The 15,508-nt window shown below is 45.3% G+C and overlaps 1 protein-coding gene across 1 annotated transcript in view; it reads left to right on the forward strand.

The window, feature by feature from the left end:
* Positions 1-15,508, forward strand: part of ZUP1 (zinc finger containing ubiquitin peptidase 1) — a 138,821-nt gene that overhangs the window by 117,201 nt on the left and 6,112 nt on the right. The window contains exon 8 of the mRNA XM_085611312.1: positions 6,575-6,795. Within this exon, the coding sequence (XP_085467438.1) occupies positions 6,575-6,795 (221 nt within the window). The remainder of the gene's footprint in view (positions 1-6,574; positions 6,796-15,508) is intronic.

Raw genomic sequence — 15,508 nt, forward strand, 5'->3', positions numbered from 1 at the left:
GTTTGTGCTTCAAGAGGTCGCAGCCCGAGAATCCCTGGCGCAACCTGTGCTTCCTGGTTATCACTGGGGGCTTTGTGTATGAGGTACAGGGCTGGACTGGGAGTAGGGGGCATTGGGCGTTTCTCCGAAATGCTGGAAGGGTGGGGGCGGATTTTGGAGTGCTGGGGGCGGTTTTGCAGTGGTGCTGCAATGTAGCCTTCCAGTAACAAGCAGCAGTGCTGGGGCCAATTTACTTACTAGGGGCTAAGCAGTATGTTACACTTACACCGGCCCTGCCATCTCCCCAGCTGGTCTGACAAATTTGCCAGGGCTGCTTTGGGTTCCCAGTCTGGCCCTGATGAGGTACCTCTTATCTGACAGTCGCCCAGTGCTTATTTTTAAAAAAGTGAGTGATGGTGCCCAAATCTCTGTTCAGAAGCCTGCAGCTGCTGCAATTAAACGTCAGGGCTCTCATACCAAGGCCGGTAGAATTAAATCCTTCTCAAGCGTCTTTAATCGCCTACCAGACACCTCTTGCCCTTTTGGCTTACTTTTGCATGGCCCTCCTTTGTCCCTTAGTGGCGGTTTTCCGTCTTTCTCCTCCTACTTCCTTACAATTTGTGTTTTTCCCCCTCTTGCTCTTGGGAAATGTGCGACGAGAAAAAATGAGTCGCTCTCGCATTCATTCACCTGCATTCACCGTCTCAAATTAAGCACTGTAGTCACCCTCAAACACTTACGAACATTAACTCTCAGAAATGTTTGCTGCATTTGAAACATTCTTCTGAAATCGGACAGAACGTTAAATTCGTATTAATATTAGCTGCATCACTGACTTTATTATTACTATGGTAGGTAAATACTGTGGCATTACATACCCGAGAAGGTAGGTCTGCCTTGTCAGTAGGGCAGAGGCTTGCTGTTTTCAGATCGGAGGATGCATTTAATCGAGGTTCGTAAGGAAATCTGCAGTCTGCCTTGGATATTTGACCACCCAGGCAGGAAGCATACAGTTATTGCCATCTGATTCGTAACCATGTATTGGCTATCTGAACCCTGGACCTAGCTCCTAATTTCTTTTACCATGTCAGAGCTCTTCCTGAACATAAAAACAAAATGTATTCAACATTCTGCATTTCTGTAAAAATGCTGGTGAATGTGACTTTAATTACACTGAGCCCACTTTTGGCCTGAGCACGTGATATTATAGAGGATCATGTAGGCCAAAATAAAATTTCCAAGTCTGCTTGTGGTTTTCTGTAGGGACGACACTTGACTTTCACCAGTGATTTAATGGTAACTTATAAAGCGCAAGTTCACCCATGGGACATTGGGGGGGGGGGGGGTGTCCAAAAAGAGGGGTCCAGACAAGTAGAAGCCTACGTGCAGAAAAACTTGTTTGAACAGCCTGGTCTTTAAGGCTTTCCTGAACAACATTAGACTCGAAACGGATTGTATTTCACTTGGAAGAGCATTCAATTCCTTTGGTGAAGGAGTAGGGAAGCGTCGACATCCAGACCTAGACTTACTAAATCTTTGCACCGCTAATAGATTTGCGGTTGGTGAGTGAAGAGCTCTTTTAGGGGTGTATCTCCGTATCCGATGTGCTAAGAAATCGAGGGCAAGGGCTTGCAATGTGTTGATAGTACAAGAGCAGACTTTAAATTTGATACAATATTTGATCGGTACCTATTGATGTTTCTTCAAAAGTGATGTAGAACGAGTACTACCCAGGACACCAAATATACGTCTAACCGCTGCTTTATGTAATGTTTGAATCCATAAATCATAATGTGGGAGACCCAAAAAGATTCCATTGGCTTAGTCCAATTTTGCCCCTATGATCACGGTCATAATAGTGTTTATTGCATCGTGTGTTAGAAATGATTGCATTTTTTTCGTAGTTCAAGGTAAAAAGCCACATTTTGAGACCACCAAATGAATATGTGGCTGCATCAAAAGATGCAGGTCAATTAAGACTCCTGAGGTCTGTGTGGCTGGCTTTGGTACGGTCAGTGTACCCATCTCTGGAGGCCAGGAATAGCAGGACCAAGGCGGCAGGTTTCTATTCAACACCACAATCTGTTTCCTCTCTATTCAGTATTAGGTTATAGCTCATCCAATTTCTGATGAACAACAACATATTTGAGTAACACACGTTGACAGAGGTCGAAGTATCCATCAGCAATAGAATCTGACAGTTATCCGCATAATTAAAAATCAACATCCTCTCTTCAACAGTCTCTTCACCAGGGTTGGATATAAAGATGTGTGGAGATAAAGCAGACCCCCGTGGGATGCTACATTCAACTATTAATTCCGAGGCCCTAAAAAGAGCAAGCTGTGCTGCCTGCGTCCTATTATCCGAAAAAGCGGTCAGCCACTTTAGTGCTGCCCCTAAAGCCTGTGGCTTTCAGCTGATTAAGTAGAATCCACAGCATGAGTATACGTGAGCGGCTGGAGAGGTCCGTGAGCACCCGGCGGCGCCCTCGAGCCCAACCGTCAACTAGGGGGAAAGACGGTAGGCCTAAGTATCATTAAGTTTTAATTATCCCAAAAACAGTTCAATCTCTCCCTGCGCTGCCCATCACACACCCTAGCTTGACATAAATCTGAAAAAGCCTACAAAAATGTGCTACAAGACGTAAGACAAGATATCTTAATCGCAAGCCAAACACTCCCCACTCAGATTAACAACAACAAAATTGCACTGCTTCAACAGCTTTCCGCTTTCAACAATTAATCAAATGAGCAATCCTCCAATATCCTCTTTCAAACAGACACCAAACATTGAGCTAAATAAACGTAATACTTATCTGCTCAGTGGCAGCCAAAAAAAGAAGGAAAAGTTCTGAGTTTTCTGGCCTTTTATTAGGTTGGAATTTTTTTGTGTTAAGAAATGTTCTAAATTCTTTAAAGTGGCTGTGTGGTGGCTAATTAAAGAAGATTGCAGTAATGTTAGCCTCTGGTCTTGACATAAAATCGAATGATCCATTTTATAAAAGGCCGCAGACAGGTCAAGAAGTACCAGAGCTGGAATACGGCTGTCATTTAGGTCCTTTATTAAAACACCAATGACTGACAGGATCACCGATTCTGTATTGTGTTTTGGAGGAAATCAAGCTCGACACGGGTCCAAAGCATTGGCATTCAGCAAGTGCATGCTGTCCTCCTGTGCGCTCTCAGCTCCCAAAAGCTTCGCACAGCAAGACGACAATGAGATCAGACGATAATTCTTTAGAATCTCCTGGTTGTCTCCTGTTTTTTTTACGAGTGGTAGTATAATGACTTTTATAAAGAATAACTGGTTCTGCTCCCGATGACAGGGAGGTGTTTAATGCATGAGTTAAAGGCTCTCTTATGACAGGAGATATCCACTGCACCACCCAAGGCGGGGCAGGGAGCACATGGCGATCCTGATTTTATTTTAGTTAACAGATGCTGTAAACTGTTTCCAGCTAAAGGTGTAAAAGAGGCTAACTTAACCCGACTTTCCTGAATCAGACCATTTGTAATCCTTTCGGGATTACTCTTGATGGAATCCCAATCCGCCTGATTTTATCTATAAAGAAGGTATTTATTTAATTTGTCACATTTCTCCTGTGAATTAATCCAGGGCTGACTAATCCTCTCTGTGTTAGTTAAACATTGCATGTTAAATATTTCTCTTTGAGGATTCGGTGCTTTGCAGAAATTGTTAGTATAGAAATTGTTAGACCTGGCACCATTGGTGTGGGTCTCCCTTTTGCTGTTGCCTCCTGTATTTTTGCTATGTGTTTTGCTGGTCTAGATGCTTTGGGCACTTTGCCACTGCTATTCAGTACCAAAGTGCAAGTGCTCCCTATTGTAAATTATTGTGATGAATAAGTGATTCTATGATTGGCTATTTTTTTTACTTGTCAGACCCTAGTACAGTGCAGCATGTGTGCCCAGGGCCTGTAATTCAAATGCTGCTGGTGGGCTTGCAGCACTGGTTGTGCCACCCACAGAAGCAGCTTGTGAACTATGACTCAGGCATGCCATTGCAGAGCCTGTGTGCAGTCTGGGACTGCCATGTCGACTTGGCAAGTGCACACACTTGCCAGTCCCTAAACCTTCCCTTTTCTACATGTTGGTCACCCCTGAGGTAGGCCCAGGGTACCCCCATGGGCAGGGTGCATTGTATGTGAAAGGTAGGACATGCCCTGGTGTGCGTGGCATGTCCTGATAGTGAATTACAGACAATTTCGTTTTTCACTATTGCAAGGCTATCTGTTCCCATAGGCCAGAATGGGCAGTTTGATTATAACATCTTATAATCCTAACTGACCCAGGGAACTAGATAGGAAAATAAAGGTTTAGTATGCCTGAACTCTGAATGTTAAAATACATCTTTTAGTGTGGGTGATGTTTACATTCTGTGTTTGAAAATACCACTTATAGAAAGTAGGTATTTTTCTTGCCTAAACATCCAGTATGCCTCTGCTAGTTTTGTGTATTACATGTCTGGTTTGTGAGTGACAGGGGGCTGGAGAGGGCCTTGGCTCCAGCAGTCTGATGGGTCAAGGCTGGGCTGAATTAGGACCTGCATTGAATAGAGAGTAGGGGGAGGAGATTTCCTTTCACCAACCTAAGCCCTCCTAGAATAGAGAGTAGGGGGTGGATATTTCCTTTCACTGACCTGAGCCTTCATAGAATAGAGAGTAGGGGGAGGAGATTTCCTTTCAGCTACCTGGGCCAGGTCTGCTTTCAACAATGCTGTTTCCTCCTCCTGCCAGGAAGCTGCACCAGAGAGGACAGAACTTGTTTTGGCTGGGCACAGGCACCCTCTGCCTTCAGAGGACAAAGGATTTTGCAGTATAAATATTGGGGCCCAGAACTTTAGATCACTTCTGGTAATCAAGACCAACCCTTTGCCAAGGAGAAGAACCAAAGAAGCTGAAGGAGTAGACTGCCCCTATGTTGTGCTATTTCTGGGGTTGGCCTGCAGTGGTTACTTATTTGCCAAGGAAAGGAGAAAAGGAGCTTGGTGAACTTTCATCATCTTGAAGAAGAGTCTCCAAGGGCTTGAAGTGTGCTTGCCTCCTGCCTGAAGTCTCAGGGATACAAGACTTCACCATCAGCTCCCCTGAATTCCCTTGCTGGGAATTCTACCTGCAGAGAGGTGCCTACTGTTGTTTGGGCCTTCTGAGAAGACTGCGTGTCGCTGGGAGCTGGAAGCACGACGCAACGAGGAAGAAACGTGTCGCCTCCGCAGCAGTTGCCATCGCATCGTCGAAGAATCGTGTTGCCGTCACAGCTGTTCGCCGTCGCATCACCGACGAAGCATGTCGCAGTGCCTATCGCGGCTCAAGAGTACACCGAGTCGCCGTCGGGCGTGCATGCATCGCATCTGACGCATTGCATCAAAGACTCCATTGTGTCGCATTGCACCGGATCGTCGCATTGCATCAAGGCGCCATCTTGTCGCATCGTACCATGATGCAGTAAGAAACAGAGCATCAACTCCCCACGCAGTAAGGAAGTGGCGCGTCAACTCCCCTGCGTAGCAGTAAGAAACTGTTGCATCCACTTCCCTGAGTTTAAGGAACGGCGCATCACCTTCCCTCTGCGGCCCTTTTTGTTTGCTTTGCGTAACGCATCAAAGGTACTTTGAGAGTAAAGTTTTGCGTTTACCATCTACATTGAACTAAGCTATTTATACCATTTAAGTCTATTTTTGATTACAGTATCGTGGGTTTTTGTTGTTTGGTCTTGTGTTAAAGTCTAGTAAAGATTACTTATTTTTCTAAACTGGTGTGGTGTCCATTTGTAGTGTTTTCACTGTATTACTGTATGTGTTCACAAATGCTTTACACACTGCTTCTGAGATAAACCTGCCTGCTCGTGCCAAGCTACCAAGGGGGTGAGCAGGGGTTATTTAGGAGTGTAGCCCCCTTACCCTGACTAGAAGCAAGGGTCCCTATTTGGACAAAGGTGTATACCATTGCCAAATAGAGACTCCCAGTTCTAACAGAAATGTTAATTTTATTTATTTATTCAGTGTTAATGGAAACTTGGGGAATGGTTGTCCATAGCTATAGGGGGAAGTTGGATCCGAAACTCAAGGGAAAGTCGGGTATAGTTTGGGGGGAAGCTGAAATCTTAGGCGAAAGTTAGCAATAGCTATGCGGGAAGTTGAAAACTCGGGGTTGGAATGGTCATATAGCTATAGGGGGAAGTTGGAAAACTCATGGAATCGTCACCCATAGCCACAAGAGGAAGTTGGACAGTTTGCGCATAGTCGGCCATTGTGATGGAGAGCCATGAAGCAGTGGGACTCATAAGGAGAATATTTCAGACGCATTGGAATTCATCTGAATGGTCATCACAATAATGCAACCACGTGAGGTGGAGACATTTAGCAAATTTGGTTATAACCAGTGTCCAAACTGCATATTTTGCAGGATTGTGCTTAGAGTTTTGTACTCTGTCAGCCTGGACTTAAATCAGTAGACTAATCCACATAGCTGTTCGGTAGTTATAACTGTTCGTGTAAGTTTAGGGCGAAATGTAGACTTTTTTTTTAGCTTGCATAGTTATGCTATAAGTATGTTTACATTTTTGTTCTCATCAGGTCACAGCCGTACAATTGTTGGAATAGAAGAGAAGAAGAATGGAGCACATTGTCTTCTCGTATTTGATCCTGGTTGTCCTTCCCAAGACATGCAAAAGTTGCTGCAACAAGATATTAATGGATCTCATCTTAAAATGCTCCGCAAATTCCCTGGAAGTATGAAGCACAAGCAGTATCAAATAGTAGCAGTAGAGGGCGTACTTCAACCACACGAGAAGGCTGTAAGTAAGCTCTGCATACAATGCCTGTCAAATACACGGACTCCTGTCGTTAGTCCAATTTATAAGCTCGTAATTTTACATACATTTTAAAATTCAATCTTTTGCTGTTAATAAAGAACACGTTGAAATATTAGGTAACGTTTTTCGTTTCAAAACTAAAGGATCCAAAGGTGCTTTCATTTGGCACTGACAGTGAAAAGAAGGGTTTCATCTTCCCAACTACGAAGAGTGCAGAGGGCTAATGCGTACAAGTGCAAAAAGTAAACCGAAAGGGAACAGTGATGGAGATTGGCAAGCAGCATTCAAAATTAAAAGGAATGTGTCTGGGTTGAATGGGTTCTCCTGTTTTTAAAAATGGGGAATATTTCACTCACATGTCTCAACTCCCAATAACAATGTATATCTCCCCCTACATATTCACCACTAATCTGACATTATGTTTCGAAGTAGCTTGCTATTCGCTGAAAAGCGCTTCAACGCCTTGTCAGCGGTAGTAAGCGCTATGTCATTTCAATTACAGTATCCTACATATCCCGTGGCTTCCTAAAACATTTTGACAGAAGCAATTTGGTAAGAAAATACTCTTACAGAATGAATACCACTGTTTGTATCCCCTTTTTAGGTTCGGAAAACCCCAGACCAATAGGTCTCGAGCCTGGGGCATCCAAATGTCATATAAAGAAAATTAGCTGGGGTCGCCCTACAGTTGGCACAACCGCCTGCACGGTCTGGGAAAACTCTGTGCAACTGCTGGGGCAGAAGTTAAGCGTGGTGCAGGTAATTGAACTGCGTGAGCTTAAAATGGTCATTGCTAGTGGTGTCCTTCACTTGGGCACAAGCACGTTTCCATTGAGAGGACCGTCCACAACAGCATTCCAGCTGTTGCGGACTCATGCCATGTCTGTGTCCGTCCTCCTTCATTGTCGTATATAGTCAGGATTTGAGACCTTTGCTAGACCCCGGGTCCTGAATGACCTGAAAAACATGGGCCGTCCTAGAAGGTTTTGCGTATTGCAGGAATTGCTCCGGATCCATGCGGAATAGCTGTCTGACTTCTTTCCTAGTCACAAAGGTACCATTTGAATAGAGGTCCCCCGCATGCCTGCCTGCCTGCCGTCCATTGGGGTATATCCATAAAAAAATGTATTTGCGGAAAATTCTGCAGCGACTCGAGGGGAAGCAGCTTAGAATACAGAGATCTACCCAGGACCCCCATGACCACTTGTTTCCATAACTTCGCCTCCTGCCACACTATATAAGGCTGCTTCTTCAGTACCCCTGGCTGCGCATCAATATTCTGGGAAGGTCTCCATCTTCCACCAGGCCTGCCAGCAGATGCTTGTCCCAGTTATTGCCGCCTGCACACCACAATGCTGCGTATTGCAGGATCCCGGGCATGTAATAACTCCAGATCTGGGAGTCCCAGCACCCCTCCACAGGGTCCAGTTTAAGGATGTCCAAACTGACTCAGCGTCTCTTACCCACCCCGGCCAAGGACACCAAAAGGCTATTGTGTTTCGTGAAGAGGGATTTCGGTACGTCACATAGGGTGTTTTGCATCACATATAGGCATCGGGGCAGCAACTCCATATTACTCAATGCTGCCCTGCCCATCACGGACACCTGCAGCGTGTTCAAGAACCGTGTATACTTGGTCAGACATTCAATAACCTGACCCATATTGAGATCATATTGGGGGCCCGGGGCTTGCACTACGTGTATGCCCAAATACCTCAACTTCTCCATTTTCCAGGGAATTCCCACCTCGGGAGGACATCCCGTGGCCATGCGGCCAAGCCCCCCAACTGGAAGAGAACTGTCTTGTGCCTATTAATACACAAACTGGAGGCTCACCCAAAGTCCTCTATCACACCCCACAGTATTGAGCAGAAATCCTCCAGGAGAGTCGGATATAAAAGGGTGTCGTCCGCATAGAGTGAGGCAACATGAACGGTGTCCCCAACCTACACTCCCCAATCTTGAAGGTCCCGCCTCATGCATATCGCCAGCTGTTCCATGGCCAATTTGAAGAGCAGCGGGGACAGGGGATAACCGTGTTGTGTGCCCTTCCCTGCTTGTAGAACCTCAGACACTGCATTTCCTATCCACACTCTTGTGATGGGTGCAGTGTATAAGGGCCACACCCGGAACAAAAAACCTAGCCCCACTCCAACACGCCGCAACACCCCCCATCCCAAGGTGTCAATAGCCTTTTCGATTTCTAGTGCTACCAGTATCGCTTCCATAGCTGTCCCCTGCACCAAATGCATCACCAGCGACAGGTGCCGGGGGTTCATGCGTGTCCCCTGTTCCGGCATAAACCCACAGTGGTAGTAGCCAACCAGGTGCATCACCACGCACCACAATCTCGTCGTCAACACCAAAGGCTTGGAGAGTAACATTGTGCCCATGTTCAGCTAGGACAGCAGCCTGTAGGACCCCAGATCTCTCAGGTCCTTGTCCGGCAGGAGCATCTTAATCATGGCCTTGAGCATCTGTCCCGGCAGGGAACACTGGCTCTTTGCCTCCAAATAAGTCTCCAGGAGTTCGGGTAACAGTAATTCAATGTAGGCCGAGTAATACTCCACCAGGAGACCATGCGGTCCCGGGCATTTCCCATGGGCCATGTCGCATTTAGCCGTTTGTGTTTCCTCCAATTGGAATTTCTGTTTTAGCCCTTCTCTCTGGGCCCCCGCAGGCTGTGGTACAGCAACCCTCTCTAGGAAGGACCCCGCCCCATCTAGTGTTCCCATCAGACGCATCGTACATTCTCGCTAGGTGATGACACAATAGTGCAGTGAATCCGAGCTGCCCCACAATGGAAGCACCATCTGCTTGGACAATCAATAGGATCAATGTGAGGGTGGGTCTCTCTCATTTAAGCAGCCATGCCAGTAGATGGTCCGATTTGTCTCCCTCTCTGTGTAGCAGTCCAGTCCGTCCCATATATCCTCTACCCTGCGCTGAGCCACTAACAGTTCCCCACCCGCCATGTCTTAATCCCCCGCTTTTTGCTGAAGTTGAGTCAATATCTCCTCCTCCACCAACAGGTCTCTTTCCAGTCTCCGCCTAGTGCCATAAGTTGTGGAAATGTGCTTTCCCTTCACCAAAACCTTCAGCACTGCCCTTTCTGTTCCACTTAATGAAGTTAAGTGCCAGTTGGAGTCGAAATATCCCTGCAGGACTGATTGTATGTCTTCCTTATAAAGGGGGTTCCCCAGTTACTCCGGTCTAAGACGCCGTAAAGGGATTCTAGGGTGATGGCCTCCCAGCACATGTTCGAATAATAAAGGCACGTGGTCCGACATAAAGCGTACCAAATATTGAGCCCTTTCTGCATGTAGCGCCCCATCGGTTGACACTAGAAACCTATCCAATCATCCGTACGGGCCTTACTCAGGGGTGAAGCCGAAGTATTCTCCAACATCCGGATGTAGCTCCCTCCAAATATGTTTGTGGTTCAGTCTATCCATTGTCTCCCGCAGCTTAGCTGTCATATTAGGCTTGGTACCAACCCTGGGGGTGGGGGGGATCTATCCAGGAGGCCATCAAGCACACAATTAATGTCACCAGCCCAGATAATGTGCATACCCACATATGGGACTGTGTCCCCTTTCAGCGTTCTGAAGAGCTCCCAGTCATCCATGTGTTGGCCATAGATATATATGCTTAGCAAACTCCTGCAATCTAGTGTTGGGCTGAGACGTTTGCAAATTGTCTTGCTTCGAAGAAGACTTTCAAGTCACACGGTATAGTGACTCCTCCTATTGTCTGTTTTGCGCATGGTCATCGGCTCCTTCGTTAGATTGGTTTTTTTCCGCCATCGGGTTTGGACGTCGACCTCAGAGCTCTGTGACTACAGCTTCAATTCCTGCAATGAGACCTTACCAGAGCCCTGGTTCATCATCCTTTGACAGAAGGCTCGACATCAATGAATTCCTACTGGTTTCCTTCAACTATTTTGATCTGCTTTCCTGAGGTTGGGCCCAGTTTGACTTCGGTTACTATTTCTCCCAGTGCCGCCTTCCACTTGACAACTATGAGGGATTGAAAAGACTCCTTTCAGTGTCTGCCCCAAGTGCCACGCCAGGCAAGATCAGCACTTGGTTTGCAATCTCTGCTTATCCCTGGAACACAATGAGGTGTCGTGTGAGGTGTGCCTGGCCTTTTTGATCCAAGAAGACACTTCGGGATTGGAGTGAACATCGTTGGGCTTTCTAAAACATAGAGGCGCACCTAACCGTCGATGTGCCCGATATCTTCGGGGAGCAGTCGATCGAGCCGGAGGAGTAACTTGAGGATGCCGAGGCAATGACCCATATTGCTTGCCAGTAGGGGCGATGGCTCGGAGTCTGACTCTTACCCTGATTTATCGAATTCAGAATGGCACTTGAGAACGCCAGCAAAAGGTGTACAGAACCCTCCCTCCTAAACCATCCAAGATGTCTCATGAAACCCCACTGTCCCCAGGCCATGGTGGTATCTGAAAGCAGGCAAAGGAGCTGGCTCACTTCCCTCTGCCTACAAAACTTTTAACAGGCATTGAAAAGTCAAAGGCATCAAAAGTTGCCTCGGTGCCGGTGTCGAAAAAGGCAGCTTCCTTGCTGGGAAAGCACCACAAGGCATTGGAACTGAAAATATCATATTCGCATCCAAAGACCATCTTGGAGCCAAAACATGATCAGCAGCTGGAGAAACCATTAGCATCGAAAATTCTGTTGGTGCTGAAAATACCCTCAGCGTTGAAAATGCAAAAAACATTGTCTGAGTCCAAACAGCGATTCAGGAGAAACTCCTAGAAAGACTTGATAAGAAACAAAAGACTTTGTTTATTAATCCAGACACTGGCAGGGCAGAGGCTAAATCACTCCTCCCACCAACTGACACACTTTCTAAATAGAAGACTTGAGGAAGAGATCATGGGGCCAAATCCATACAAGGCTCCAAGAAAAAAGCGTAAAGACAGGGGCACTAGGCCTATCATTTTTCCTCCAACTCCACCTCCACCACCCATTTCAGTACCTTGATCTTCTCTTCCTCTACCTGTCCTTCCTATGTTGCTACCACCTGCAATATCAGTCAATCACCTGAACATTTTCTTTCATAATAATTGCACACATCACCTGCACTGTTATTTATGGGTGACATTGCCACAGGAGATGATACGCCATACGTTTCAAACCCACAGAGAGACCCAGATACTATCCATGACCCATGGAATCAATATGACATAGCCCCTGTGGATGACACTGATCCCCACCTATACCCCTCTAAACCCTCACCGCCAGATGAAACAACAATCTTCCATGAGGTCCTTAGTAGGGCTGCACATTATCATAAGGTGGATCTCCACATGTTACAGGATAAGGATGATTTCTTGGTAGAAACACTAAATAAGTCTCAAAGAACAGTATAGTTCTTACCCATGCTAAAAGAGATAGTCCACGTGGCAAATATTTAAGCATTCCAAGTCCAGAAGAATAATAGCAAGGGTGGACAAAAAATACACGCCACGTCCCTCTGATCCTACCTACATCAAGGGTCGGGTTCCCCCTGATTCTTTGCTGGTTCATACTGCCACAAAAAGGTCCACTCCTCAGGGCACTGAGATGCTCCTCTAATGAATAATGAGAGCATAAAATATGATGCGGCAGGAAAACTTATCGCCGCTCAAGCCGCCAACCACCTCCGTGTAGCCAATTCTGTAGGCTTGCTTACTCGCTATAATAGAGCCCATTGGAACAAGATACAAGAGCTACTCCAGCATCTCCCAGACCAATATCAGCGGATAGGGACTCATCTAGTAGAGTAAGGCAAAATTATTTCTAATGCCACCATACCATGTGTACTAGATTCAGCCTATGCAAGTGCAAGGAAGGGGAATACAAGCAGCATTATTAGACGCTATGCATGCTTTAGAGTCTCTGGCTTTAAGCCTGATTTCCAACATCATTTACTTAATCTACCTTTCAAAGGTGAACATTTATAAAGACCACAGGAAGATGAAATGTTGGGGAAAAAAAAAGACACAGATCACCATCATAGTCATGGGTGCACTAAAGACTTTAAAACAAAGGGGGCTTCTTTTGGAGGAGATAGTGTAGAGTTGCATCATCTGACACACCTGCAGACACGAGCAATGCTCAAAAGCATTGAGTTTCCTACCAGTCCCAATACACCAGAGGGATGTACTATATGTCACAATATAAAAATAAGAGGCAGGAGTCGTGGATCCGCCTCTAAAAGCACCACTCCCACTAAACAGTGACCCACAAAGCCTCCCCCTCAACATTTAGCTCCAGTAGGGCAACAGATCAGTGGGCCTTTTGCATCATAAAGTATGGGTACGGCCTAGAACTTAAAGCTACACCACCCACAATACCACCACACACCACAAACACAAAATATATCGCCAGAACACCTTACACTCCTTCAAGAGAAGTCAAAGCTATGCTTTAAAATGGGGCTATAAAACTCGTCCCATAACAACACCAGAGGCATGTGATATGCTCCCTATACTTCCTCATTCCCAAAAAGGATGGATCTTTAATGCCTGTTCTTTACCTCAGGCCTCTCAACAGATACATCCTGTCAGAACATTTTTCATATTGTAACACTGCAGGAAGTGATACCATTGCTACAGCAAGGAGATTTTATGACAGCCATAGATCTCTATGACACCTACTTCCACATTCCAATACATCCAGCGCATCGCCGATATCTCTGTCTTCAATTAAATAAACAGCACTACCAGTTCAAGGTGTTGCCTTTCGGAGTAACTACTACACCAAGAGTATTCACAAAATACCTCACAGTGGTAGCAGCTCATCAAGGGGGGGGCACACATGAGTTCCCTTATCTAGACAATTGGCTAATCAAGAGTGCCACCAACTAGCAATACCTGCAGGATAATCAAAAGATAATCATCCTTCGACACAAATTAGGCTGCACACACAATACAGCAAAATCTCTCCTGCAATTTTTGCAAATACAGCTATTCTTAGGTGCAACATTAAACTCTGTTACAGACAAAGCCTATCCTGGTCCAGGCAGGGTGCAAAAGGTTCAGTTTGCATCACCTCTTTTTCAGCCACATCATCATGTTCCAGTGAAAACAGTCATGAGTTTTCTCCGCATGATGGCATCATGTATGTCCATAGTGCAGCACGCAAGACTACATATGTGCCCCCATCAACGTACTCTTCAATCACAATGTCTCAAGCAGAGAGCATCTACAGTATCTAGTGTTGGCATGGCCAGCGACTCATCGCTCTCTGCAATGGTGTAAATGCAACAGGAATGCATGGACGTTCTAATACAAGCACATAGAGCAACTACTTGAGCCTGTTATGGTTCCAAATGGAAAAGATTTGTAGATTACTGGTTAGCTAAACAAATCCAACCAATTTTACCTACAATTCAAGACCTCATTTTTTATATTTTTCATTTACAACAAACAGGCCTTGCATAAACCTCTATTATATTACATTTAGCAGCTCTTGCTGCTTACATGTAAAACAGACAAAATATGTTGCTCTTTAAAGTTTCAGTAATCAAGGCATTTATGTAAGGAGTCACTCCACCTTCCACCCAGCCACCACCAGTCTGTAATCTCAATATTCTCCCTAGACTCATGGGACCACCCTTTGAACCACTACATTCCTTTGATTTACAGTTCCTCACATCGAAAGTATCTTTTTTGGTAGCTATTACATCTCTTAGGGGTGATATTTAAGCGCTCACTTGGAAAACCTTTCTTCCAAAGCTATCCATCTAAATTTGGTACTTCTTACCAATCCAAAGTTCCTTCCTAAAGTAGTTTCTGCATTCTATGCAAATCAGAAAATAGAGCTGCCAGTATAATTCCCTAATGCAGATTCAGCAGCAGAAAGAGTTGTACACACACTTGATGTTAAAAGAGCATTAATGTATTACATCGAGAGAACCAAACCTTTTCGTAAAACACAACAACTTTGTGTTGTATTTTCAAACCCCTCAAAAAGTTTCCTTCTATCATAAGCTGGAATAGCAGGATGGATAGTCAGATGTATTCAAACTTGCTACTGCAAAGTGATTACTACTTGTAACTCCACAAGCTCACTCCACATGCTAAAAAGGAGCCTTAATGGCTTCCCATAAGCTGATGTCTATATAGCAGCTACATGAAATAACCCACATACATTCATGAAACACTCTTGTGTTGGTGTCTTCCCTAATCAACAAGCTAGAGTGGGTCAAGCTGTATTACAAACTTTTTCAAACATCTACATCAACCACTAGCTAACCATGGCTTTAGGGGAGCAGTGCTTTACATTCTATGCTAAGCATATGTATCTACGGCCAACTCGTGGAATATGTTACTTACCCTGTAAGCATCTATTCGTACTGTGTGTGTAGTGCCGTAGATTCATATGCATATACCCTCCTCCCCGGACGTTACTGGCTGACGTATTTACTTCTTTCCTAAAACACTTTACCATATCTTATCTTTACTCGCCTGTTCATCTTTTCTGTCACTATACTGCTCCTATCCGAAGTTCACCTGATGAGCTAAAAACAATCTAACAAAGGAGATGATGACTATGCGGAATACAGACTATAGGAGGAGTCATAAGTGACAGACTATGGGAGGAGTTACCATACCTTGTGACTCGAAAGACTTCTTCGAAGAAAAACAAGTTGCAAACACCCGAGCCCAACACTAAACGGCAGG

This window comes from Triturus cristatus, chromosome 6 (assembly GCF_964204655.1).
Source record: "Triturus cristatus chromosome 6, aTriCri1.1, whole genome shotgun sequence".
NCBI classification, from domain to species: domain Eukaryota; kingdom Metazoa; phylum Chordata; class Amphibia; order Caudata; family Salamandridae; genus Triturus; species Triturus cristatus.